Below are 26,711 nucleotides of genomic sequence, written 5' to 3' on the forward strand. Positions count from 1 at the left end.
CTCTTTCTAGAACCGCCTTTTATCTTCTTCAACTTTTAAAGAAACGTGAGGTCTGAATTCCCAAAGGGACTCTCGTCACTTCCTTTCTGATGATCGAAGAGGAAGTGAAGACAGGCTGGCGTGCTGTCACTGGTAATGCTGTTGAGAGAGCCAAGGAGAGTCATTCCTCCCCTGCATTCATCTTTGCCTGGAGATGGGAAGTCAGACAGGGCTTGAACCTTCCCCCAGTGGGAGTGCTGGAACTTACTTTTCCTTCCCCCTCTGCCAGCAGGCTAAGGAGGTGGGGGATCTTCCTGGATCTACCTTTTGGCAGGTACAAGAAGTGTTTTTGTACCTGCTATTAAAAAGTGTCTGTTGGATGCAAGATACCAAGCCCATAGCTGTACCAGCCACCCTTTCACCTCAGATATGGGTCCAAGGATGGGCTCCGTGCTGTTCTCCTTTGCAGAAGTTTCAGCCCGTCTCCTGGACACGGAGCCTGTGCAGTTACCCATCGTTCCACCCATTTCTGCAGCCGGTCACAGAGCCAATGGTAGACCTCTGCTTCCTTAGGACTGGAAACAGCAGGGGGGGGAAAGAAAAAAGACAAGGCCCAGGGCAGTGGAGTTTACAGGTTGGTTTTATTACTAAATAAATAGGTGTGTACAAATGTTGTGCAAAACGTGTGGCATTGCCACTGGCCTTTGGGTACATAATGGGTAAGGCTTTGATTGGCCCGGCTCCCTTCACACAGTCTCCCTCTCTGGCTGGGGCAGCTTTGTCTCCAGGGGGCTGTGCTCAGGGCCAACAGGGTTTAGGGAAAGCAAAGCAGCTTCCTAAAAGCTTTGCAGGGGAGCAATAAACTGCCTGGTTCCTTCTGTACTTACTGCAATATCATAGACATCAGCTGCAGGGTAGTGCTGCCTACCACTAGTCTCTTGCTGCTACTGCCTGGAGTATCCAACTCGGTGCTAGCAGCCTTTATAAAACGCATGCCTTGCATCTCTGAGCTGTGGCTAGGACTTGGCCCAGGGGCTGGGGGAGCCACTTGTAGCAGCAGCATTATTTCCAGGACTACTGACCAACACGCTGTGAGACCTTTTCAGCTGGGTTGGATGAATCCCTGAGGAAGACGCTGTATAGAACAGTCCTGCATGGGGAGTTGTAAAGGATTCAGGAAAGAGGCAGTGACAGGCACTCCTATGGTTGGGTGGGAGGATTTGTGACTTCCACAGAACAGACAGTACTGGCCAGGTCCGAGCACAGAGACTTGCTGGGCTACTGCTGGCTGAGGGAGTTGGCCCATTCAGCAGCCCCTCAGCAACATGAACAAGCGCGTGTGGACACGAGGACCTCAGGAGAGGAGAAACACAGTGCAAGTTCTCATAAGCAGCTCTCTGCACACACGCATGAGTCTGTCCCAGCATTTGCTCCATTGCATGCCTGTGGGCCAGCTCCAAAGCCCTTTGTTGGTGCAGGGAACCATCCAGACACACAGTGGAGGTAACACCCTGTCACTGACTGACTGACAGTGTGAATTGTGTGTAGGAAGCTCCTTGTCACAGGCAGGCTGGGGCTGGGTTGCAGGAGCCTTCCTCATGATTACAAAGCCGTAAACAGACATCTGCTCGCAAGGAAAGGGGATGATGTGTCCCTGCTCCCAGCAAGCAGTTCCTGGGAGCAGCAGGGCTTCGGAGGAGATGTAGCAGCAGCTGCCTGCCCTGGGATCCCACTGCTGCAGTGTGCAAACCTGGATGGCCTCTCCTCATCAGGAATAAATGAGGTGGCAGAGAAAGGGGGGCATTGAGACCCTTGGCAGTGCCCTGTGATGCCATGTCATAGTGGGGAAAGGGGCAACAAATTGCTGAAGGCAGCGAGGTGCAGCCGTGTTGCATGGCAGAGCCCAGGGTGGAGGGGAACAAGCAACAAGAACTCCTGATTTGAGACGGTGGTGGTGGACAGATATGATACAACATGGCTGTGCTGAGAGCTGGCAACATCCCTCCAGCAGCACGGGAGTGAGACGACTGAGTGTTGGACAGACCAGTCCCTCTAACTGGAGAGCCCTGGGAGGGGTGGAAGCTGTTTGGGACAGTGGGAGGCTGAATCAGGGTCTTGCACAGCTGGTTCACTGGCTTGTGCCCTCCACAAGCAGGTGGAGACCCTCGAAATCAGCAGCATAATGCTGTGGGTCTTACCGGTCAGGTCCCCAGACACCATCCAGAATGGGCTGTGCGATCTGCAGGCCTGGGAATATCCAGGCCCCCAGCACCAGCTGGGCACAGTCCATGAGTTTTCCAGGAGTCCCCAGGGGTCAAATCTGCTGGTGCCGGCCTTTGCAGACAGTGAGGGTTTGGCTTGAGTGCAGAGGTGTTTGCTAGTTGTCAGCTGGACACTGCAGCCCCTGGCCAGCCATGCTGGCACCCACGAGCCAGCTGAATGTTGAGATGCTTGTGCAGCCATTGCATCCCAGCAGGCAGGCTCCAGGGTACACAGCTGTGGGTCTTGGCTCTTCCTGGTCCAAACAGTTAGCTCCAGACAGGACACAGGCCCTCAGAGATGCGTTGCTGGACAGGCCCCTCTGTTGACCAGAGGCCATGGCCTCACTCCAGCTCTGCTCTCCAAGGTGTCCTGGGTCACTGGGCACAGGTGGGCAGGACTGTGGGTCCTGAGATCAGACTCACTTCTGTTGTTGCTGCTGTAACAGCCCGGCTGGCTGAGGAACCCATGGCTCTGGCCAGAAAACCCCATTGTCCTTGCTTTGGGTCCATGACCAGGGCTCTGGGAGATGCTGGGGCTCAGCTGCCTTGGTGTGGGGGGCATGGGGTGCAGGGGGGTGTTTCAGAAGCCCCCTCACTGCTTGGTCCCGGCCAGACTGTTGTGCAAATCAGTTATGCTGCCCAAAGGTGAGCCAGGCCATGTGGGCACCCACAGCCCTCACGAGGCAGAGGCAGGCTTCCCCTACATGCATGGCCTGCGTTAGATGTGGCACTCTTCTTTCCGACCGTTTGGGTGTCCTGGCCTCCGGTCATTCAGATTGGATGCCCCCATGCCCTCCAATGGCACCACCACCTCATCTGGCTGGCAGTTCTTGTTCAGTTCCACCACGCGGGGCACCACAGTTGACCAGCGATCTGCAAAAGGGGCAGGGGACATGGAGCAGGGAGGCTCATAGCTCCCACCCCACAGCTCTCAGCGTTGCACACAAGGACATCTGTTGTAGAAGCAATCGGGGCAACTGACCCCTGGATGGGAGGGTGACTCCAGGAGTCACGTTGTCCTTCCCACCCCCTTGTCCAGCTAAGGGACCCCTGGGGTGACTGCAGGCACCGAGCAGTACTCTTACCTCTCCGCAGCCGGCCCACCGTGTGGGAGAAGCCGTAGTACTGGTAGGTCTCGTTCTTGCCTGGGTCCTCATTGATGATGCCCAGGTTCTGATTCCAGTGTGACCAGTTCACCTCGTCGACCCTGTGGGAGACAATGCACTCCTAGAGAAACACTGGAGCAGACTCGGGGTGTCCCATCTACCCCCAGGAATTGCCCACAAGCCCAGCAATCCCACGAGGTACTGAGCAGCGGCCCCCAAGGCTTACCTGAAACACCACCTCCGGTCCGGTGTCCCATCGATGCCCTTCCCCACCGTGACCATCTCCCCCGAGCGGAAGGCTTTCCTCAGGAACACTGGGAAGGACCTCTCAATATCCAGGATGGTGGTGGCCCACTGCAGATGGGAGCAGCTCAGTAGGCACCACAGGACCCAAAGCAGTTCTCCCTTGGGGCTGGGCACCCCACCCTACCTAGTTTCCCATGGGAGCTAAGCCCTAGCCTAGAGCATGGCCAGAGGCCACACTGGATGAGGTGGGAGTCATGGACTAGGTGGACGCAGACAGGCCTTTCCACATCCAGCCCTGAGCAAGGGGAAGGGATGTGGTGTAAAGTGCCAGAGCCCCTTCTACACTACAGTGGAGCCCTAGTGTGCAGGCTGTGTACTCTTAACAGGCAGGAGGAGAGGCCTAGAGCAATAGGTCTCAGCTTAAGGGCTCAAGGCCCATGAAGGCCCTTTCTGTGGGGAAAGGGCCACAAGCTACTCTGCTTGGGGATGTGGCACTGGAGGTGGAACAGGAGGCCCTGGCGTGTGTGTGGGGAGCCAGCCTCTGGTGTGATGGCCCTGCCAGCGCCCTCGGGCCACACCTCACCTGCAGCTTCCAGATCTGCTTGCTCTCCTTGGACACCTGCCCCACCGTCTCACCCATGAGGGCGATGAGCATGTTAAGCAGCAGCACGAAGGTGAGGATGATGTAAGTGACCAGCAGGATGATGAAGACACCGGGGTACCTGGCACTCTCAATCATCTCCAGGTCGCCCATGCCAATGGTGAGCTTGAAGAGGTCCAGCAGGAAGGTGCTGAAGGTCTGGCTGTCCCGGCAGGAGGGGTAGGCTGGCATCGTACAGTTGGACTGGTCCTTGCCGCAGGAGCAGGGGTTCAGCAGGGAGACCAGGGCTGGGGCAGGGCGAGGGGAGCGGCAGGGTGAGAGACCGAGGCAGTCGGCTGGCTTCTGTGAGCCAAGGCTCTGCTCACTAATACACTATCCCGCTAATACACGATTACATTAATAATGCATCTCCGGAGGATGCATTAGCTTGGGCACAGGCAGTCACAACGCCACCTTCCCAGGACCTGGGACAACTGGAGAAGAGAGATCCCAGCCCTAGGCCCAGTTCCCTTTTCCTAGCTACGGAGCTGCCCCTTCTCCCAGCCTGTGCCCCCCACCCTGGAGACCTCAGCCTCATCACACAGCTGGAGCCTGACAGTTGTCAAAGCAGATTTTTCCCAAATTTGCTCTGCAGCGATGCCATGGCACAGCTGCTCAGTGCTGCGTTCCCCACCCCCTGCACTGCCCCAGGCACCGGGCTTGCAGCTCCCCAAAACCCCACATGGGCCTACCTGAGGCATAGCCGATCATGAAGAGCAAGTAGACCAGCAGGAACCGGAACAGGTCTTTGAAAAGGATCTGGACACCAGAGGCAGAGTCAGCACCTTGCCCCGCACAGACATCGACCCCATTGCAGCAGTATAGCTGCCAGGCTCATATCCACAGCCCACCTCAACAAGCGCCCTGTCTGACTGGAGCCAGCACCAGCAAACCCTACATTAGGTAGGAAGGGGCAACCTGTCTGGGTTCATCACACAGTGAGCCATTGCCAGGGACAGGCCCCCTCCTTGCCTGACCTTCTGGATCATGATGCTGTAGGTCCCGGTGAGCTTCAGCCCCCTGGTGAAGTACAGCGCATTCATCCAGCCCAGGACCAGGGCAAAGACCATGACGGCCAGGTAGGCTTCGATGCCTGCCACGTACAGTCCAGCCGCGACGATCACCAGCACCGAGTAGATGAAGCTGGAGGCAGAAGGATGTGATTTAGCCTGGACAGGCCCAGCAAGGGGCCTGATCATGCCCTGGGCCATGCACTGAGCAGCAGGGGCTGTAGCCACATGCTCTGCCAGGGCAATGCCTCCAGCCACCTCTGAGGTATTTGAAGGCAGCAGCTAGCACATATTTGTCTGACTATGAGCACATGAGGCAAAGCCGCTCCTTCCACAGGCAGGGCCCCAGGGTCCATGGGGAGCAGTTGGGGCCAGAGAACCCCCCAGGACTTGCTGCCCTGAGCAGGGGATACAGCCAGGGCTCGTCTGACTTATGCAGCAAGTGGGGAGGACAGCTGCATTTCCCTTCTGCTCCATCCACACCAGTCTCCTCTCGCAGGGCATCAACTGATGACCCCCAGAAAGAGACATGGAGATGGCACTTGGTGCCCATGCCTGGGGACAGCCCGGTCAGCAGGTCTCTCCCCACCGTGAGATGGACAGGTCCAGTGCACTCTGCTCTCTTGTGATGGCGGTTTACCTCCCTGGACACTCCCAGGGGCCACAGCTTCAGTGCATCTGGCAGCCATCTGTGCTTACTAGAGCAGCTGGAAGGAGCCGTCAATGAAGAATGAATTCACGCCAGGGCACTTCTTCATGAACAGGTCCTTCACCTGGGGGTGGCAGGATGTGAGTGGAACAGGAGTCATTTGGCTGGAGGGTGAAGAGTGCAGGCCAGGGCCCCCAGGGGACACAGAAGAATCAATCTCCCCCAGCTGCCTCTTCCCCACAGCCCCATCCATCATGTACCACCCCCATACCCAGCACCCCCACAGAGCCCAGTGTCCACTTACGTTGGTGAAGAAGAACAAGACTCCGGTGAAGAGAGTTATGACCTCCCCAGCCAGGCGCAGATAGTCAATGGTAGTCGTGTAGGGGTACGGGGGCTGCAGGGCAGGACAGGCCAGCACTGAGAACTGCATCAGGACCCTCCTATCCCATCCCAAACCTCCGCACCTAACCCAGCCAGCCTCCCCTGCAGAAGCCCAGCTACTGTTGTAGTCACAAAAACCTGCCAGCGCTCAACAGACACAGGGAGGCCTGCGTAGGTACCTGAGCCCATCTAAGCCTGGTGCTAAGGCCACAGGGATACTCACGATGCCCTCCACAGGGCGGTAGTAGGCGATGAGGGTGAAGATGACCATGGCGCACAGGTAGGAAATCACACTGATGTAGAAAGAGACGGCCCCGAATTTCCGCCACTTGTCGCGCAGCAGCTCGTTGATGGGCTCCACGGCCAGCATCTCGTGGCGGTTCTGTGGTGAAGCCGAGGGAGGGACCACTGTGAGTGGGGGGGGACTGGAGAAGGACACTGAGAAGACTGGGCTGGCTGCAAGCATGCCAGGGAGAGATGGAGTGGGGGCTGGGCTGGCCTGGCCACCCCAGCACCAGCTGCATCTGCGTCCTGCTGAGATGGGCAGATGCTTTCAGCCCCATGCTCACTGAGGTATGCTGGGGACCGCTTCTCCTAGCAGCGGCTTTGGGGCTGAGAGCAGCAGGATGTATGGCTGTGCAGCCCTGGGGTCAAATCCTGCCAGGCACTGAGCACCATCAGCAGCCTGAGGGAGCTACGAGACAGGTCCTCCTTCTGAAGCCCAGGTCTGCTCCGCACAGACCCCCTGCCAGGTACCGCACCCCTCCCTGGCCCCCCTGTGCTCACCTCGATCTTACTGTTGTACACCAAGATCTCCAGGACAGACACCTCCTCCCCACAGGTGTCCAGCGAAGACAGGTCATAGAGCGAGGAGTAGACGGGCCCATAGGCCCAGTCCTTGAACTTGCGGGAGAGGTGCCGGGCATCCTCGTCCTTGACCTCCCGGCGGATGATGTGCTGGAAGATCTGTCAGCAGGGCAGGCAGGGTGAGCAGGCAGTGCCATGCAGACCCCGCAGCTCTCCATGCTGATGCAGGCAGCAAGCACAGGTGCTCCTCTGGCTCAGGGGCTGCAGGACCCGGGTGCCCCATGCAGGGCTGCAGCAATGAGATGGCCAGGCAGGGCTGGGGCAGCGGGGAAGGCACCAGCCCTATTGCAGCAGTGCATGCGACAGGCTCCTCACTGTCCTCTTGTCTCATTAACCACAGCCCAGCTGTGTAGGCACAGCACAGCCCCACTACCCCCACCAGGCAGAAGGAAACGGAGGTAGCACAGCCAGGATGCCAGAGAGGAATTAGCCCAGCCTGTAAGAGCACTTGTCTCTTAATGCTTCCTATGAAAGGATCCTAGCAGCTGCCTCGCTTAGGCTGAGCAGCGCATTGTGCAATCAGCTGTGGCCAGCAGGTGGAGAGAGCCACCAAACGATCAGACAGTGGCCAGAGACCGGAGCAGCCGGCTGAGGGCTCCAGCGTGCCAGGGATGACATGGTTTCAGCACTGACAAACTATATCAGCTCTGAGGAACGGGACCGCTGCCTGGGTGGTGGGGGGACAGCCCATCAGGGATACAGAGACAAACTTAAATTGCTCATACAATAACCAGTCAGGACTTGTAGTAGAGGTGATATCTTTTAGATTTTTGCAAAAAAATTCTTTAATTGCAAGGTTTCGGCACAAGCACCTTTCATCAGGCATTGGAGAAAAGACTGTAAAAGTTCTCCTGGGTAGAAATGCCCAGAAATACCCAGGAGAACTTTTACAATCTTTTCTCCAATGCCTGATGAAGGGTGTTTGCGCCTGAAAGCTTGCAATTAAATTTTTCTTTTTTTGCAAAAATCTAGTTGGTCTAATAAACGATCTTACCTCTACTCCAAGTCCTGATTGCCTTTTCCTTTGGACCAATACGGCTATAACCTGGATACCCGTCACACAATAACCTGCACACTTGAGCTGGGATTCTCATGTGCAGGGCTCTAATCTGCCCCAAAATCCCAGGCATAGGACCCCCTGCTCTACCTGCTGCTCTACCCATCTCCCCTCTTGACCCTTCCTCAGCCTGGGAGGAGCTGAAACTCACTGGAAATGTGCAGCCTGACCCCAGACCCACAGTGTTAACACAGGAACAGGCAATGCCTCCCCCCCACCCCAGGTTGTCTCTGGGTCTCTGCCCTCAAGGTGCTTCACAGCCATTCAATCCTCCATCCCTCCCTCAGCTACCATGAGCCAGGTCACTGTCATCTTCCCCCTTTCTGGATGGGGCTATTGAGGCACAGTGCAGGGCCATGGGGGAGTGAGGCGTTCTGCTTCGGGGGCCCCTAGTGGGTTGGCCCTTTCCCCACCACCCTTACCCCAATCTTGCCGGTCTTGGCAGCCATCATGAGGGGCGAGAGGCCATCATTGTTGAGCAGGGCCTCGAGGTTGGTATCGGGAAAGAGCTTGGCACACTTGATGAGCAGCAGGTCGTACATCTTGGTGACGAACTTGGTGTTCTCCCGGGTGTTGTCAGCGATGGCGACCAGCGCGTGCAGCACGGTGTTGCCACGGGAGTCCTGGCGCCGCAGGTCGGCCTTTTTGTGCGCGTTCTCCGCCAGGTAGTGGACAATGTGCGGCTGGTTGGTGCAGGCAGCCAGGGACAGGGGCAGCTCACCTGGTAGGGGGAAGACACAGTGCCATGCTGACATCAGCTCTCAAAGCCCTGCTCTCAGATCCGGGCACCGGGCAGGAGGTGTCAGGGTCAGTGGGCTGAGGTGGGGGCAGCCCTCAGCTCCCATCGGGCCGTGAGGGGCACAGTGGGGAACTGTTCCCATGGTGGCACTGAGGGAGGTGTTGTTGCTGGGCTCAGGAGCCCTGTGGCATCTGCCCATGCCCCAAGCCTTTCCTCCCACATAGTGCCTGGCACCACGCCTGATGAGGACAGGGGTGTAATGGGCTGGCTGGGAACCTGGCCTGGACCAACTCCCTGCCAGAGTGCTGGCACTTCATGCTGGGATGGCTTTGGTGGCACTGTACTGGGGGGCTGGGGAGGCTGGGCAAGGTGTTTCCTCAGTGTGTGGGTGCCCTGGGAGGTGCTGGCACCTGAGGGGAGCCATGTCCTGTCCCCTCCACAGGGTGAGGAGCCAATGGAGGTGAGCCAGGCAGGCTGGGACATCTCTGCCTGCTTGCCATGCCCGAATGTCTCAGCTGCGATGCCCCTGGGGCAGGGAGGGGATGTCCACCACACACCAAAGTAGAAGTAGCCTCCCTCGTCCTTGGGTTGGAAGAAGCGTCCACGTGCCTGGGCATGCACGTCGGCCCCTTTCTCCACCAGCAGCTCCACGTAGTGCTTGCAGCGGCGCTCAATGGCGATGTGCAGCGCAGTCTGGCCTGGAACAGATGTAGCCCGTCAGCACCCTGAGTAGCAGACCCCCACCCAGACACAGAAGCACAGCTCGCCCTCCAGCTCCCCCCATCCCTCTGTGGGGCTAGCCATGGCTGGCCCCACTCCCCGCACCTCGGTAGTAGACATCTCGGAAGGGTGAGTTCAGGAACTCCCGCAGATTGCCTGTCCTCTCAGCGATGTCCATCAGCAGGGGGATGGTGTCGTTCTTCCCTCCGGCCAGGTTCAGCAGTGCCTTGGGCAGGCAGGTCTTCCCTGTGGAGGGCTCTAAGGGGGGCAGGGAGTGGCAGGGCTGGTCAATGGCAGTTCCAAGGTCTTTGCAAACCTCAGGAGGGGAGGCCAGGCCGGGCTGCAGAGGGAACCCCACTCTGGACCAGTGGGGGCCTGTGACAGCAGCACCAGCTGTGGTTTGCGCTGGGCCGGAAGTACTAGGGCTCACCATGGTCGGGTCATGAGCCACAGACCCTGGCTCCAGGGACACCCCAGACTCAGCAGGAGGGGGCACAGCATCACCCTGCTGTAGTCTGGGCTCCCCTCCAACACAGCGCTTGGGGCTCACCTCGGAAGTCCTCGTCCGTCAGGCGCTTCTTGTGGCTCAGCAGGAAGGGAAGGAGCCCATCCAGGTCGGCAGTGGAGCCCCGGGACACGATGTCGAAGAGGATGGGCCGGTTGAACACTTTGAGGATGGGGGGCGGGTTGGGGGCAGGCCCCTTCGAGCCCTGGCGCTGCTTCCTGCAAGAGAGGCAGCCGCTTTAAGGACAAGAATGCCTGAAGGCAATACCCAGAGCACCAGCACCAGCACAGGGCAGAGAGCACCAGTGTGGCCTGACACTGCTGAGAGAGGAAGCAACACAGCACTGGCCTGCTACAGGGACGGGGTAGCCTAGGCTCTTGGCCCTAGTAGTCCCAAGGGGGAGCCACTCTCTGTCCCCTGGGCACAGCAGTGATCCAGGACAGATGGAGACACTGCCTCTGAGACCATGAGTCTCAGCTCCAGGCACAACCCCTTCCAGCAAGTCAGTTCCTCACCCCCCTGCCTCAGTTTCTCCACTTATCAGACAAGGGTGATAATACCATGCCCCTCCCAAAAGCGGGCTTCATTAAGGACAGGAGGAAACCTCTGAGCCGTTTGTGGCCCCAGTTCTATGGCAGCTGGGGACTTCATGACAAATCGATCATGGACAGTCAGCAAAGGTGCCATGTAAACTGTTGTCATTAGGTTCAAGAGTCAACATCTGCCTGGGAGATGGAAGGGCTGTTCTGCTTACACACACACACACACACCCCCTGCAGACCCAGCTGGACAGGACAAACTGGACAGCCTGAATGCCCCCTGGCCGGAGATCCAGCCATGTGGGTGTGGGTAGGGCAGCTGCTGGCAGTCAAGCACAGTCCTGGGGCCCTGTAGGCTAATGGCACCAGACGGCACTGTACATGAGCACACCAGGAAGAAGAAGGCAGCTCAGCCCTACACAGCCAGCTGGGTTCAGCCGGCCAGGTTTATTGCTGAAGCCCTGAGCTGCTAGTCTGAAGGCTGCGGGGCCAGAGCTAGGGACGCAGTCCCGGTCAAACCGGTCGGGGAAGTGGTCGTGTCAGCGAGGTGCACAGGTGCAGACTGGTTAGTGCCCGGCACTCATGTTAGCCAAAGGGGGCAGGCAGCCTGGTGGAGCCCAGCGTCACCAAAGGAATTTTTATTGCACTCGACTCCACGTGGGGAAGTAGCGGGATGTTTGTTCACCGTGATCCCCTCCCCAGGGCATGATGGAAGGGGAGGAGGAAGAGGAGCTGCCTTCTGGGATCCCAGATCCCTGGTCCAAATGATGGCACAGCCCTCCCTTCCCACCCACTCCCGGTCAGCAGCCTCCCGCCTTGGGAATGCTTGCAGCCCCCTCCCAGGACAGAGTGGGGAGGCGGGCACCCTACATGATCTGGAGGGATGATCGGTGACATGGAAGGGCAGCAAAGCAGAACAAGGCGGGCAGCGGGGCTCCACGTGGACAGCCCTGCAGCTGCCCAGCTCCCACCCTGCTGCTCTAGCCACCTGGGTCCCTGCCTTCCCATAGCCATGGGGAGCGTAGCACTCTGCCCTGGGTGGGAGACTGGCTGCTCCCCGTGCCCGCTGGGAGGTGCCTCGGGAGGGGCCTCGGCCTGGCCAGTGCCCAGGTCCAGCACGTCCTTGTGCACAGACGGGCACACTGTGCCCCACGGCCTGGGCCTCTTGCCTCCCCCGGGGGCTGTTTCCTGGCACAGGCAGGGAGGACAGGGGTGGGGCAGGCTCCTGAAAAGCCCATTCATGCTGGAGAGAGAGCCCAGCCCTACTCCCACCAAGGGGAGCCAGACCTCCCTGCCCGCAGCGGAGGTGAGACGCCACAGCACAGAGCCCTCTTTCAGGGGAGCCGCAGGAAGGGAGCAGGCAGCCGACCCGCCCGGCACAGCCTGGCCCCAGCAGCATCAGCTCACCGGCACAAGCCAAATGCTAATGGTCCAGCCCCACCAGTGCTGCTCAGGGAGAGCTTAATACAGTCATCCCTGCTCCCTCACCCCCTTCCCTGATGCACACACGCACTTACACACTCACACACCCGCATGGCTCCCTGCAGTCCCAGTGGCTTTGCCTGCCCTCCACTCAAGGAAATGCATCAAGACATATACATCCCAGATGGTCGCATGGATGGATATGATCCTCCCCACCAACCCTGCCCCCAGGGAACCAGGCTTGCACATGGCTGGGCATGGCATACTCACTCCACGACCTTCTTGCGCCGGCGCTTGTTGTCGCTGGGGTGGTGGTGGTAGGTGCCATAGTCGAAGAGTGAGTCCATGGGGGCTTTCTTGGGTGCGGGCACAACAGAGGACTCGTAGATGGTGGACTCCAGCAGGTCCATGGGGTTGGGCATGCCCTTGCGGAAAGCCCCCTGGAACTTCATGCGCAAGTTCTGCTTGCTGTCGCCCGACCCCGGGGTGCTGCGGGCGGCCTCTGCAGGTGAGGCCCCCTCCTCGCTCTCAAACAGGTTGGCCAGGGATGAGAGGGGGAAGGCGTCATCCCCCTGGCCTTCACTGGGCTCCCCACCCTGGGGCTGGGGGGGCTCCTCAGGGTCCGTCATGCTGAGGGCTTTGCAGGGCTCCCTGGCACACTTTGTGGGTCTGGAAGAAAATGCAAAGGTGGTATGAGGGAGCCAGGGGTGGGGGTACTGCATATGTACGCAGGAAGAGCATGAGGGCTGCATACCTCCAGGGCTGATCCCCACCCCACTGTGCCCTTGCGGGAGGTGCTGTGTTTGGGGCTCAGTGAGGAATGGCCAGAGCCCAGACCCCATGGCAGCACTGTTGCATTTTTGCCACCTCGCTGGGATAAGGTGCAGAGCAAGGACAAGTGGTATGCAAGCCGGAGGGCGCTTGAGGTACACCCTGCCTGGACCCGGGGATCTCACACTCATGGGCTTCGCTGGCAGGCAGGCAGGACCCCCCTCCACAGGGCACAGAGGCAGCTGGGTGCTCCCCTGTGCCACATGGGCCCCCTCACTTCTGCAGATGTCCCGTTGGGCCCCATCGCATTGCGTTTCAAAGGGCTGCTATAATGACAGGGGTCGGCGGGCTGCTTGCCCTGCCCCTCCCATATGCGGTGTTGCTGGGACCCAGCCCAGCGCCGGGGACAGAACAGGCTCTTCTTTCACCAGCCCTATAAATACTGAGGAGCCCTCAAATAAACCCCCGGACCCTGGCTACATGCCCCAGGAGGCAGGAAACCCGGGCCAGCAAAGCCAGGAGCTACAGCCCTGGCTGGCAGGCTGGGGCTGGCCCTGGGTGAGATGGCCTCTTGCATTAGCAGGGTGGTCTGGCCCTGATCTTGACCTCCTGATGATTTCACCCCAGGGTGATGACCTTCCCCTTGGGTGGCCTGGTGTGAGCAGGGGAGACACTGGAAACTGGCAGGGAAGGCAGCTTCACCCTGATGTGAACACAGGGGGTGGGCCATGCCACCCCTCCTAAGCTGGCAGGGTATCACAGGGTGAGCAGGGACCTGCAGCAAGGGGTAGGGATGCAGCCAGCCCTGCAGTAACAGAGTGACAAGGAAATGGCTCCCTGCAAGGGGCACCTGAGCGTGGCCTTTGCAGCAGCTGGAATTTCAGTCCCTGCCATGGGCCTGTCACTAACTTTGCACACGACAAAAGGCAGGAGCACTGGAGCAGGGGCCTAAAGCCAGGGACTGGCCATGGAGGCCTGTGTCTGCTGGGATGCTCCCCACCCCTGCCGCCTCCCCCAGGCCTGGGAGGACAGAAAAAGCAGCTGGGAACATGTCATTTTCGACTTGGTTGCAGCTGTGTATAACAAGCCCTAATGTGGGCTTGGCTCGGCGGCCGGGCTGGGCTCTCTGCTGGAGAACATGCTTCTAATTATGCAGCATGTCATTACAAAAGAGCAGCCGGGGCCCAAGCCCAGCATGAAGCGGCCCTGTAATTTGCCATGCAGTGTCCCCGCTCCATCCCACTTTGCTCCCAGTGTGGGTGTGGGATTATCCCAGCACAGAGTGGATTTGATGAAGCCATCTCCATAGCCTCCAGGGCTGGGACAGAGGGAAGCCCCCAGTATAGCCTGGAGATAGGGATGGGAAATGCAACCTCCTCTGCTTCCTCCCCTCTCCAAGGCGGTCCAAAGCTGGCAATGCCCCCCAACCTAGGTATTTGCTTGTGTGAGGCTCCCCCTTCCCATGCCATCTCCTGGCTGTGCCTTCAGTCCCATTATACAGAGGGGAAACTGAGACACAGTGGCAGGGGAACAAGTCTTGCCACCTTGGCTGTGAGGGCAGCACCCACCCTTGAACCCCAGGGACCACAGAGACAGGCAAAACCCATCAGGATCCACAAACCAGGGAAGTGTGGCCCAAACTCAAAGCTTTGAGGGAATTTGCAGAGGTTTGCTGCCCATCACTGCCCTCTGCTTTTCCCCATGCTAGAGAAGCTGAGCAAAGAAGTGCTGAGCCCCTGGGAGACAGGTGAGGGGTTTCCCAGCCCGGCGGGGATCCCTGCCCCAGACCAAGCAGTAGGTGGGTGACAAAGGTGGAAGCAGAGCCTGGGGCTGCCACTGCACAGCTGCCTGTGCCCTGCACCGTCCGTCGCCCACTCACCAGCACAGACAGTCTCTGTCTCCCTGCTCCAGATTGTGTTTCTTGCTGCTGACGCTGTCCCTGGAGCAGCCTCGGGTGCGTTCAACTGAATCCTTCTCCCAGGTCAAGGCTGGGGAGCGATGCCAATGCTCTGGGAGAAAAAGGGTTAAGTTAGCATCTGCCCCTGGCCAAAAAGTCTGCTGCCTGGTTCTCTCTCGTGCACAGTCCTAGACCTGTGAGCCGTCGGGTCCGGGGTCTGACCTCCTGCCAGCCCAGGTCATCGACTGTCCAGACGCGGTGCCCCCAGGCTCCTGACTGAGCTGCAGCACTTCTCCCCTCTAGACCCGAATGCTCCCAGGGATGGCGTTTGGTTGTTCTCATGGCCAACACCCTCCCCGCTAACAAACCACAGCCTGAGTTTGTCTAGCTTCAGCACGACAAATTCCACACGGCACCGCTACCCTGGCTCCAGGAAAGCACACACCCTCTGGTGAATGAATACGGGACCTCCACAGACCTGTTTGTACTGAGGTCATGGACTATGGGGGGCTTCAAGGGGACCAGTGGGAGGCAATGCCGACTTTTAATGGGGCATAGGCACCTCGCTACCACATGCCTGAGATCCTGGAGCTCCGGCACCTTCAAACAACATCCAAGCTCAGCACTTTCTGTACCAAGTCCTGGAAAACTCAGCCACTACACTCCCCACTTAACCCATCAGCTGACCCAAAATCTGCCAGTGTGACTGTAAGCACCCAGCCAAATACCACTGAGGGTTTTACAGCCCCCGAGCAACCTCATCTCCTGAACATCTGTCTAGGAGGGACCTGTGGGGTGCAGGCCAGGGGGCTCCATAGCTGGGCTGCTGCCTGGATCACAGCCTGTTCTTCCATGGTAGATTTAGGTTAGATATCAGGAGGCGCAACTTCACTGTCAGGGCGGCTAGGGTCTGGAACCAGCTTCCAAGAGAAGTGGTGCTGGCTCCTACCCTGGGGGTCTTGAAGACAAGGCTAGATGAACACCATGCTGGGGTTGTTTGACCCCAGTACTCTTTCCTGCTATGGCAGGGGGTCGGACTAGATGATCTGCTCGGGTCCCTTCCGACCCTAGAAACTATGAAACTATGGAAAGATGGGGCTGTCGGGTCAGTCCGTGTCCCCCTCCACAGTCAGCCAGAAGCTCCCTGCCCCACTACTCATTAGAGAACTGACCAGGGCTCCTTCCCCTCTGAGTTAGGGAAGTTGTGCGACTCTTTCCAGGGTCCTTCACACTCCCACTAGTTTATTTAAAAGGAATTGGATCAATGTTTGCAATCACTGTGAAGCAATCTGGAGAAAACCCTGCCTGCAGCATAGAAATGCCCTAAGAAAGGAGAAGTGGCCTGAGCAAGGGCACTTGGTGCAACAGAAGATGTTACCAAACACATCGTGCTTCCCCGGCCCGTCAAGGCTACGACTGCGGTGCGGTGCCGCTAAGCAGCCGCAGCAGGAGCAGAGGACCTGGAAAGCACCGCGGCTCCTTCGTTCCCGCCAGGCGGGAAAGGGCAGGATTGGGATAGGACATGACCCAGACACATGGCAGCAACCCGTCTCTAACAGTCCAACACTTCCCCAAATCTCAGGCGTCCTCAGCAGAAAACCATCACAGGCCTGGGCTGCGGCCCCAGGGGAAATCACATGATTAGCCACACCATTTCCACACACAAGAGCCACTGGGCTAATGGGTGGAGTCGGACTCAGGGTCCGAGTTTTGACCCTCTGGTGAAGCCAGTACCAAAGGCCTTACCCAGAGGGCAAGGGCTCTGTTGTCCCTGGCCCCGAAATGCCCGGCGGCAGCTGGGTTTCTCTGCATGACCCAGGCGGCTCGGTCGCATCTGTGATGTGGCAAGCGCAATGCAGCAAGTCAGCCCCGGGCTCCTCTGCCCCCTCGGAGGACAGTGGTGCAGAGGGAGACAGACTAAACTTAGCGGCACCCGGCACAGAGACTAAACACAATTACGTCCCACAATCACTTGGCCTGGCAGAGGGAGAGGGCTATGTCGTGGGACACCGAATGGCTGGAAGCATCAGGTTTAAAAAGATAAAACCCTGCTGCGACAGAAGGACCCATGCCTCCCCAGGCCTGCCGTGTTGCCCTCCCAGAAGAGATCTCCAGATGCCCCAAGGCAAGGCCATGAGATCAGGTCCCACCAGCTAATCACCGAGTCCCCTCTGCCCTGCTTGGGGTGAACACACATGCCAGGGTTACCCAAAAGACCCTCTGCACTTCCCTGGCACCCAGGGTGTTGCTTTGCTAGGGAAGTACCTGGCTCCTGCTTGCCCAATAGCCCCTCAGAGCTCCCTCCAGCCATGGGCAGGGGGTACACCAACACCCCCCCCAGCGAGCCCCTGGGGAGCATGGACGAGAGCCAGGGGCATTCCCTCGTGGGGAGCACAGCGCGGCAGGGCTGGCCCTCGGGACCGTTTGTTTTCACAGCCCAGCCGTGCCAGGGCAGACAGAGCCCTCATTCACAGAGCAGCTGCTGGCGGGTGCCCAGGGGAGCAGAGACTTCCTCGCCTCTGCCTGCTGCCCCACAGGTCTCCTGCGCATGCTTGGGAAGCTCTCAGCACCGTGATTCACTCTGTTTCCTCCCCCTGCCCCCTTTCAGCTCGTCCCAGCCTCCAGCTCCTGTCTGGACAGGGCAGTGCCATGGTGAGGCACCTGCCAGCCCTGCAAAGACCCGGGCTTGACACCTTGGTTTTAGGGACCGTGGCAGAGGAAGCGTGGGTCAGCCAGTGGCGTGGCTGCTTGCCTGTGGCCTCCTCCATGCCCACGCCCCAGCCCAGCACCCCAGGAGCCTCCTGGCATTGTCCGCACAGTCCCCGAGCCAGCTATGCAGGGCGCCCGTTGTGGATGCTGCAGCCACTGTTCTGACCCGAAGGCAGCCTGACCACAGCCACGCAGTGAGTGGCCATCCCCTAGAGCGACAGGGCGTCGTTCCAACACGGGTGTTCCCACGACCCCCCCAGGGCACAACACCGCACCACAGGGCAACCCTGCAGAAGCACCTGCCCCAGGGCAGAGCATTCACAGTACCTCTCCTCCTGTCTGAGCTCCTCTGGCCGTTCCAGGACGGGCCAGTGACCTGTGTGCTGGCACAGGGATGGGGAAAGGCCCGCTCAGCGCTGTCAGGCTCAGCTCCTTTCCTGCACCACTGACCCCAGAGCACAGAGCTCCTTCCTCCTCTCACATAATGGTGGGCGCGGGTGGGAGGAGGCAGCAGCTTCTGCCTCAGGTCCCAACCCGCTGGTGAGTCACAGCCTCCCATTATGCAACCTGGAGTCTATCCTGCCCACCACACCCAGCTGGGGATCCAGGGGTCCCACTGGGAGGATAGACCTCATTGTTACTGGCACTGGGTGGGTGCCCAGAGAGAAGGGCTGCAGTGCGGAGGGAAGTTCCCACTGCTGCAGTGGGACCTGGTCCAAGGGCAGGTCCTTCTATGGAAACAAACAGCCCTCCCAGGAGAGCAGAGGCAGGCAGGAGGTGACAGATCCCCTGGGTGTGGGGCAGTGGCTGTGGGGCAGTGCAATGGTTCCTTGCTCAGGTGTGTGAGGTCCCAGCAGAGTCCCCACAGGCCCTGTAAGGCACCTGGCTCTCTCCGGGGAAGGGGAAGAGCTGCCGTGCAGGGGCAGGATGGAGTGGGAGCCGAGAGTGGATCATCTGGGATAAGGGAGTCGTGGAAAGATGCAGCCCTCCAGGGAGGAGGAGGAGGAGACTAGGGGAAGGGAAGGGGAAGGTGGCTGCAAACAAGCAAACCGTGGCAACTTCAGATCTGAACTGGGGTCAAGTGCACCCCTGTGAGCCTGCCACGGGGGGGTCCAGGAGCCAGGGGGATCTCCCATCCCTCCCCTTCCCGAACAGCACAGTGCCCAGAGGCCTCTGACCCAGAGCCGCTGCCTGGCTGGGGCTCTCAGGCTCGGGGTCACTGCTCCAGCAGCACAAGTCGAGGTGGCAGGGCACAGCCCAAGCATGAAGCAGCAGGTTAAGGGCTCAGGCAGAGCCTCTGTCCTCTTCCTGGATGGGAGAGCTCTTACTGCAGCATATTTTATTCATTGCACTGCCTTCGGGCCCTGCGGCCTTGGGCACAGGGTAGGCGCCTCATCAATATTTATCCCACTATTACAGTGGTTTCTCTCTTCTAAAAACAGACCTTGGGGCTTGGGAGGAGCCAGGCCACAGCACTGAAATCCAGTCAGCCCAGGGAGCTCACAACGTGGCTGCATCTTAGCCCAGCCAGGCCAGAAATACACCGAGATGGCCCCTCTGCTGGCTTAATGATGGGGGAAATTGCAAGCCACAGCTTGCAGGCCTCTGATGTGGTGCCCTAGAGTTGTCGGTGCTGCAGCTTGGCCCACCCAGGCTGATGACAGAGGTGTCAGCAGCCAGCTCTGCTGGGGTCTTTGATGTCTCTGGCCATGCTCAAGTCTTGTTTCTCTGGTACTGTGGAGCAGCGGGTTGGTGACAAGCAGGGTGGTTATCAGGGTGGAGTGGACCTGCAGCCTGTGACTGGTCATTTCCAGCAGGCAGTAGTACCCCTAGCCTTGGCCCTGTGTCAGCAGATCTTGCATCCTCTCAACCTTGCAAGCTCTGGTGCTTTCCCTCAGCTGGGCTTTTCCAGCTCACGAAGCAGGGCTCACACCAAAGCCTGGAGCCACATGCAGGCTTCTTTTGGCATTGGCAGGACTGTCACGGACATGTCTCCACTGTCATCCAGGCTCCTACAAGGGGGGTGAAGTCAGGGTGAAGCCAGGTACTGATTCTGAATGCAGCGGGGCTCAGCAGCCAGTTAGAGGTTGATTGGTACCAGCCACCCTCGGTGCAAGAGGTGTCACACTCACCACCTGGCATCACTGCCACTGTGCACCAGATTGACAGCCAGGTGCCTGAAGGGAGTGAGTCTCTTGCCTTTGGTCTCACCGGAGCCGTCTGGGACGCACTCCAGGTATAAAAGAGCCAGCCCTTTGCTCTAACCACCATGTTGTGCTCCCTCATGCTCCTGATAAACCTGCTGGCCCCTCAAGGTCACAACTGCAGTGATGCTCCATAGTCTTCTCCCACTCCACGAATTAACTTTGTGTTCTTGTGCACACACGGGTCCTCACAGACATCAGGGATCCGGATAACTGAGCAGCCCAGGGGGGGGTTTAGTGACAGCGGCCCTGAGGTTGCTTTTTCCTAGCCCCCCCAGATCTATTCCACAAAAAGAGAGACACATCTGAACAGCATGGCCAGGTCAGCCGTTCCACCTTCCCCACCAGCCTCATGCCTGCTGGCCCCTGAGCTGTTTCATGTCTCTCTGATGCCCTGGAAAAGTCGGATCAGAAGAGGATGTGAATCCAAACAACTTCCCTGTGTGGCGCAAACAGCCCCAGCTGTATTGACTCTATGTGGTCATCTGTACTCAGGAAACAGAGGACAGGATCAGGCAGGTCAGAGCCAGAGTGAGAGGCCTTGGTTAGAAACAGGTCTACCGCCCCAGCTGTCCCTAATTGCGGTGACAGATCTCGTTAGACATAAATATCCCCCTGGACACAAAGGCAGTGCAAGGGACCCAGGACACTCGGGGGAAACCCAACCGCCTGGTGTCAGGGCTGGCACTAAGTGAAGGGCAGACCACAGCCAACGGCTGGGGCGATGGAAAACTCAGGTAAGCAGTCTGGTCCTGGCATGGTGTTAGTGACACAGGGTGGAAATTTGCTTGGAGAAATAGGTAATTATTAGCTGGCCCCAGGAAGTGAAGGAGCCCAGAGCAGCCTGTAGGCAGAAGAACAGCCTGGTGAGGTGATGTGGACTGGCTCTGATTTGGCTTTTTGTTTATTTGGCTCGTCTTCCCCTGACTTCCCCACCCTTCAAATCCTGTTTTGCGAGCCAAGCCCCAGCTTGCAGAAATTGGTAAGCTTCAGGCTCGCTCCAGGCCCGGCTCGAGAAAGAGACATCCAATTCCTGCGTGCTCCCTGCCATGCTAGCGCGCTGCACAAAGCTGCCCTGTGTTGCCTGGCCATGTGAAACCCCGCAGAGGCTGCGCGGAGCTGGCTCCCTGATCTACAGCAATCCCTGGCTAAAGGCTACTATTATCGTATGTGCTGGGGGGGAGTGCAGCCCAGCTGCTCCAGGCAGTGATTTCATCAGCTCTCACGGGCAGGCGAGGCAGTGGCAGAGCAGGCTGTGCTTGGATGAGGGTGTTTCAAGGAAAATCCAGGAAGTGGTGTATGCTTTCCTCCAAGGGCTCATCTACATCGTGACATATCAGTCTGAATTAACAAAGGGTCTGAAGTGAGAGTGAATCAATTCAATCACACCAGACCTCAGTGTGCACATGGCCGCGCTCAGCAGGCCTTAAATTAATTCAGCTCAATTCACTTCTAAAATAGATGAAGCTAAACTGATCAAGGTCACTCTCACTGGAAGTGAAAGAGTCCACAAAAGGATTTAATGTGGTTTAACTGATCTACTCATCCCCAACGTCCCCAGGCAGACATGCCCTGAGTGAGAGCCAAGCCCATGCTCCCAGAAGTCTGCGAAGGGGGCTCTGTGCTATGGGAAGTCCCAACCACTCTCCAGAGCAGTGCTAGTCCCCACATCCTAGCAAGTTTCCAGTGCAGGGAATGATACCCCAGACCCCTAAGGCCTCCCCTGGAAACTCCGCCTGGAAACAGTCCTCTTCTTTGTTTCCCATGGCATGAGAAATAACCGCTACATTGCGCCCCCGAGGTAGCTGCATCTTCAGCACACATACTGCACGCTGCACAGCATCTGTGAAGTGCTTTCAGACCTCCTGGGCTGAAAGGTGCTATAAGAAACATGACCATGTCCATCACGAATGCACGGCACAGAAAACATCCACAGTGGGCGGGGAGGGGGCTGCTGGCACCCTGGCTCCTCTATGTCCAAGACCAAAGTCTGGCACAGGCCCCTACACTGCATGGAAGTCCATGCAGTGATGCTATAAGAAGGCATATTTCTAAAGCCTCCAGCCCCATAGTCTGCAGGTCACGTTTTGCATAGCAACTGGCCGAAGAGAGGAACCATTTCCCTGCACTCCAAGCAACATGAGATGCCCCCCACACATCCCAAGTTTGCCTATGCTCGCTCTCTGAGCCCTTTTTTCCTTGTCTTCCTGTAAGTCTTTCCTCTGGCAGCTCACGGTCTTCACCCCGCTCTTGCTGAGGCAGTTGTCCATGTCCATTGAGTGCCTGTGACTAGGAAACTGCCACCTGGCCCTAGGGATGGTGGGAGGATGCTGGAGGGCGGAGGGGATGCGATCTCCACTGGCAATGCTGCTACCCCATTCTTCTTGGCTTCAAGTGTCTGAAGAGGCAGACAGACCAACGCACATCTAGGGATCTCTGCTCTGATCCAACCTGCGAGGCAGTGACCAACCCCCTCCCAGGGAGCGCAGGCAGCACACAAGGCAGGCTCCTATTTCAGATCCAGCATAAAAGCACCTCTGTGGTTGGCCTCCCCGGCGCAGGAGCCACCTCACCCAGGGCCGTGGGAAGTGGGCAGACCACAAGGACACTGAGGAGTCATTCAGCCCCCATCACAAGGCAGGAAGGGAGGGGAGTGCAAACTGCACATCACTCTCCCTGGGGACACCCAGATCGGCGAGGGGAGGAGAGCCCTAGAAAGCTAGCCCTGTAAGCTATCTGGGGCCACAGGCACTTTGCCCTCGGTGTTCAAACCTCTGCTCCTCTCCCAGGGCCCCGAACGCATTTCCTCTTCGGTAACGGTTGGGCACAAGGGCTCCTAGCACAGAAATGCCAGACTGCTGCATAGCAGATGGCAATGTGCTTCATGCCAGAGTCCATCACCAGCACATACTCTCTCGATCGCTCTGCTATCAATATCTGCCTCTCAGCTGACACGACAACTCTTTACAAGTTAAAATAAAAGCTCAGGAGGGGGAAGTAGAAGCTTCCTCCTCCAGGACAGGGATTTCAGTTCTGCTGAAGCAGTGATCAGTGCAGCCCCACACGACAGCTGCTCAATGGTCTTTGTCCTTACAGAACCCACCTCGTCACCCCAAATCTACTATCACAGCGGCAGCCCGTGTGGGCAGAGATGCTAAGTGCTACCGGCTAAAGTCCCTCTTAAAGCCCTGGCCACAGTTCCAGCCTAGGCATGGGGGTAGGGGCTAACACCTGAAGCCCCAGGACCCGCGGGGCTCTGGACAGGCAGGCACCTTATCATGGAGGCAGGTTGGATACAGTGATAGCACACACCACCCTAAGCCAGTCTCCCCTGCCAGTAAGCAGGATCACTTCCAATTCGGAAGCCACCCCTCTGAATGCCAAGGACTGGCTCTGCCAGCAAGCTAAGACACTGGAGGATGAGACAGCCTGGCTCCTACCTTCATTTCCAAACCAAATCATCAGGTCTCCAAGCCACTCTCGTGATCCGATCGCAGCAGCTGCAGGGTGTGCCAGCAGGGACACAAATGCTCTGGACACCGGCCCACTGACTTCTGTATCATGGAGATAATCGGGCTAGTTTCAATGCTTGCTCAAGGGAATGGGGTGTGCGGGGGAGCGCAGGCTGCTAGCCAGACGGATGCATAAATTCGAGAGAGGTTTCCATTAGGGCACTAAGAACTGAAGAAGGAGCCAGCAGCACCAGGACACTGACGGGGTGGATGCAGCAAGGTCTCACGCTGCTGGGGTAAGGCTGATAGAAATGGCCAGATGCCCTCAGGATCCTCAGCTGTAAGGGTAAGGGATCATGACAGCGGGTGCCTGGAGGCCCTGGGCAACACAGAGCCCCCCTGAAGCCCCACTCAGAGCCAAGGCTTGAGCCTGCCAAGCCCTCTTGGGTCTTTGCAGTGCCTGCAGCTAGTCCCCCACCCCCAAATCCTACCACCACCTCCACCTGCCTGACTTATGCTGCCCGTGCATTATCGGTAAAGCTTTTCCCCCCGCCATTGCTCAGCCACTGGACAGACAGCTTTTCCCAGGCCCCCAGGCTGGGCAAGACGCAGCGGATTCAAGACAGGGCTCGGTGCGGGGGGCAGGGGCTCAGCATTCACCGCCGCTTGGCCCCTATCAATGGCAGCGACACTCCCGGCAGACCCCACCGTGACGCTGGCTGCGCCGGTCCGGGCTGACCCTGCCGCGCCCACGGCGTACCAAGCTGCGGGTGGAAAGGCGCTGCTCACGGATGGCACCATGCCCCGTGCCAGGGCTCTGCCCCTCGGGGCCTGGGGCCTGGCGCTGGCTCTGCGGTGGGGCTGGCCCATCCCGCAGAGGGTCCGACGCCGCTCTCATCACCGCAGCACCCGAGTCTCTTTCAGCTTAACGTCGGGGCAGCGGCAGTGCGTTACCTCGGCGCTTCTCCCCTCCACGGTGCCCGGGAGGCCCAGCTCGGTGAAAGCTGAGGGGCCGGGCAACCACGGGGCTGGAGGGGCCTGCAGCAGGATCGCCCCGTGCAGGCCCGAACTCTTCCTGGAGCCGCAGGCCGGTCCTGTCACGCGGCCTCGAGGCGCAGCGCGACCCACTGACCGACGGGCGGGCGCCGGGCCTGGCGGCTAAACCGGGGCTCGTGGCACGGAGGGGCGTGCTGGGCCCAGTCTGGGGCATCCCACGCATGGGCGGGTCCCACACGCACACCTTGTGGCACACACCTGTGGGGGTCTCGCACCCCTCCTCAGGGCCCCCCCACACCCCCTTGTGGCACACGCATGGGCGGGTCCCGCACGCACACCTTGTGGCACACACCTGTGGGGGTCTCGCACCCCCCCCAGGACTCCCCCACACCCCATTGCGGCACACACCTGTGGGGGTCTCGCGCACACACCTTGTGGCACACACCTGTGGGGGTCTCGCACCCCCCCTCAGGACCCCCCCACACCCCCTTGTGGCACACAGCTGTGGGGGTCTCGCACACACACCTTGTGGCACACAGCTGTGGGGGTCTCGCACCCCCCTCAGGGCCCCCCCACACCCCCTTGCGGCACACACCTGTGGGGGTCTCGCACCCCCCCCAGGACCCCCCCACACCCCCTTGCGGCACACACCTGTGGGGGTCTCGCGCACACACCTTGTGGCACACAGCTGTGGGGGTCTCGCACCCCCCTCAGGGCCCCCCCACACCCCCTTGCGGCACACACCTGTGGGGGTCTCGCACCCCCCCCAGGACTCCCCCACACCCCATTGCAGCACACACCTGTGGGGGTCTCGCACCCCGCCCAGGACTCCCCCACACCCCCTTGCGGCACACACCTGTGGGGGTCTCGCACCCCCCCTCAGGACCCCCCCACACCCCCTTGTGGCACACAGCTGTGGGGGTCTCGCACACACACCTTGTGGCACACAGCTGTGGGGGTCTCGCACCCCCCTCAGGGCCCCCCCACACCCCCTTGTGGCACACAGCTGTGGGGGTCTCGCACACACACCTTGTGGCACACAGCTGTGGGGGTCTCGCACCCCCCCCCCCCAGGACTCCCCCACACCCCATTGCGGCACACAGCTGTGGGGGTCTCGCGCGCGCACACACCTCAGGACCCCCCTCAGGGTCCCGCACACACGTACCTGCCGCCCGCGCTCTCCCGCTCGCGCTCCGGCTGCGGCTCCGCCCCCGCGCCCCGCCCCGCGCCGCGCCGCGCCGTCGGGGGAGCCGGGGGCGGCGGCCTCGCCTCGCCTCGTCCCGCGCCCGCGCCGGGGTTGCGGGCAGCGCTCGCCCGGTCCGGGTTTCTCAGGCTCTGGGCAAGTCGCCGCTGGCCGGGGTCAGCTCGCTCTCGCCCCGGCGATGGACGCGGGGTAACCTCTCGCCCTGCCCGGGGGTCAGACCGCTCCCTCCCCCGGCGCAGGCTGGACGGAGCCGGCGCCTCCCAGCTGCGGCCTCCGAGCCGTTCCTGGCGTGTTTTCGGAGAGCAGGTGGCCGAGCGATGGCTCTAGCTCAGGGCGGGTGTCCGGCGGGTCCGTGGCCCCGCGGTGGGCGACGCACAACACCGTCCCGCGGCCAGGCAGGTCACCACCGCAGCACGCGGACACGCCGGGCCTCCCTGAGCCTTCTCCAGCAGCGCAAGGAAACATTTGAACCACTAATTACACACCACGCAGACAGCCTAGGGGCTGGGCACGGGCACGTCGCTGCCGAGCCCCCGCTGCACCCTGTATTTGCAAGCGCAGAAACGCCGAGGACCACGGGGGGATCCTTCCTTCTGCGGCACGGGGGTCTCAGAGCACTAAAGGACCCCTGGGTGTTCAAATGCGGTGTGCCAGGACGGCAGGCTGAGGAAGCGTGTACAGGTACCACCAGCCCCTTTCTTTCTACTGCTTGACTCACTGAAGAGAGTCACTGAAAGATCCCAGCCCCCAGCACCTCTAAGGTGTTAAGTAGATGTGAATCGGCCAGATTTTAACCAACCTTTTTTCCTTTTAACATCGGGAAAAACAAAGCAGAAACTAGTTTTTGATTAAGAAAGAGTACCCTGCTGTCATGAGTCACATGTAAGGCATCGCCCTGGAAATATTCCAGAAACAAGCTCACGCTTTGTACCAAGTTTTCGGCAGTAAAAACGTCCCAAGAAGGACACAGGCAGGGGCGGCCGTGGGATGTTGTACGAGGCTGTGAACCGGCCCCTGCAGCTACTCCCAGTATTCTGCCCTGCAAAACCACCCGCAGTTCAAGAGTTCAGAGGCAGGGAGATCAATAACTCAGGTTTAAATAGGAAACAGGATGAATGGGTTGGTTTGGCTTGGAGTCGAGAAACAGCCGAGAGCCCCATCTGGCGGCGAAGTACAAGGCCGCTGCGGTCGGAGCAGAGCTGTCCCTCATGCAGTGACTGCAAAGCCCTGACTGCGCGTCCCGGCTCTCCAGGTCTGCAGGGCGAAGCTTCGAGTTGACACTTCGGAGGTGGCCGGCAAACGGTCTGTCAGTGCTGAGGAGACTTTTATACGTCAGACTTCAAATAGGAAGAGA

The 26,711-nt window shown here is 59.4% G+C and overlaps 1 protein-coding gene across 3 annotated transcripts; it reads right to left on the reverse strand.

The window, feature by feature from the left end:
* Nucleotides 1–113: 113 nt before the first annotated feature.
* On the reverse strand, nt 114–26,614 carry TRPV4 (transient receptor potential cation channel subfamily V member 4). 3 transcript variants are annotated; one of them, XM_090063388.1, is made up of 17 exons: nt 25,319–26,614; nt 14,775–14,904; nt 12,395–12,793; nt 10,209–10,381; nt 9,764–9,916; nt 9,496–9,636; nt 8,622–8,920; nt 7,062–7,241; nt 6,499–6,657; nt 6,196–6,288; nt 5,942–6,015; nt 5,210–5,375; nt 4,925–4,991; nt 4,176–4,480; nt 3,573–3,700; nt 3,326–3,447; nt 114–3,113 (listed from the first exon to the last, which is right to left on the reverse strand). In XM_090063388.1, exons 3-17 carry the CDS (start codon nt 12,751–12,753, stop codon nt 2,959–2,961), a joined length of 2,574 nt encoding a protein of 857 aa, XP_089919514.1. In that variant the 5' UTR covers nt 12,754–12,793; nt 14,775–14,904; nt 25,319–26,614; the 3' UTR covers nt 114–2,958. The 3 variants fall into 3 exon arrangements, with proteins under 3 accessions (XP_089919514.1, XP_089919515.1, XP_089919513.1); XM_090063389.1 differs by lacking the exon at nt 25,319–26,614 and adding an exon at nt 15,015–15,212; XM_090063387.1 differs by lacking the exon at nt 25,319–26,614 and adding an exon at nt 14,987–15,212.
* Nucleotides 26,615–26,711: the final 97 nt, after the last annotated feature.

Source organism: Crocodylus siamensis, chromosome 9, assembly GCF_052110815.1.
Source record: "Crocodylus siamensis isolate JL-2025a chromosome 9, ASM5211081v1, whole genome shotgun sequence".
NCBI classification, from domain to species: Eukaryota; Metazoa; Chordata; order Crocodylia; family Crocodylidae; genus Crocodylus; species Crocodylus siamensis.

Bases quoted from the DNA above. Each gene is read 5' to 3' on its own strand.
- TRPV4 (XM_090063388.1), bottom strand. From the start codon at position 12,753: ATGACGGACCCTGAGGAGCCCCCCCAGCCCCAGGGTGGGGAGCCCAGT. The intron at 4,992-5,209 runs GTCAGGCAAGGA...TCTGGTGTCCAG, and splicing joins ACAGCATCATGATCCAGAAG to ATCCTTTTCAAAGACCTGTT. The intron at 3,701-4,175 runs GTGAGGTGTGGC...TCCCATCTGCAG, and splicing joins AGCAGATCTGGAAGCTGCAG to TGGGCCACCACCATCCTGGA.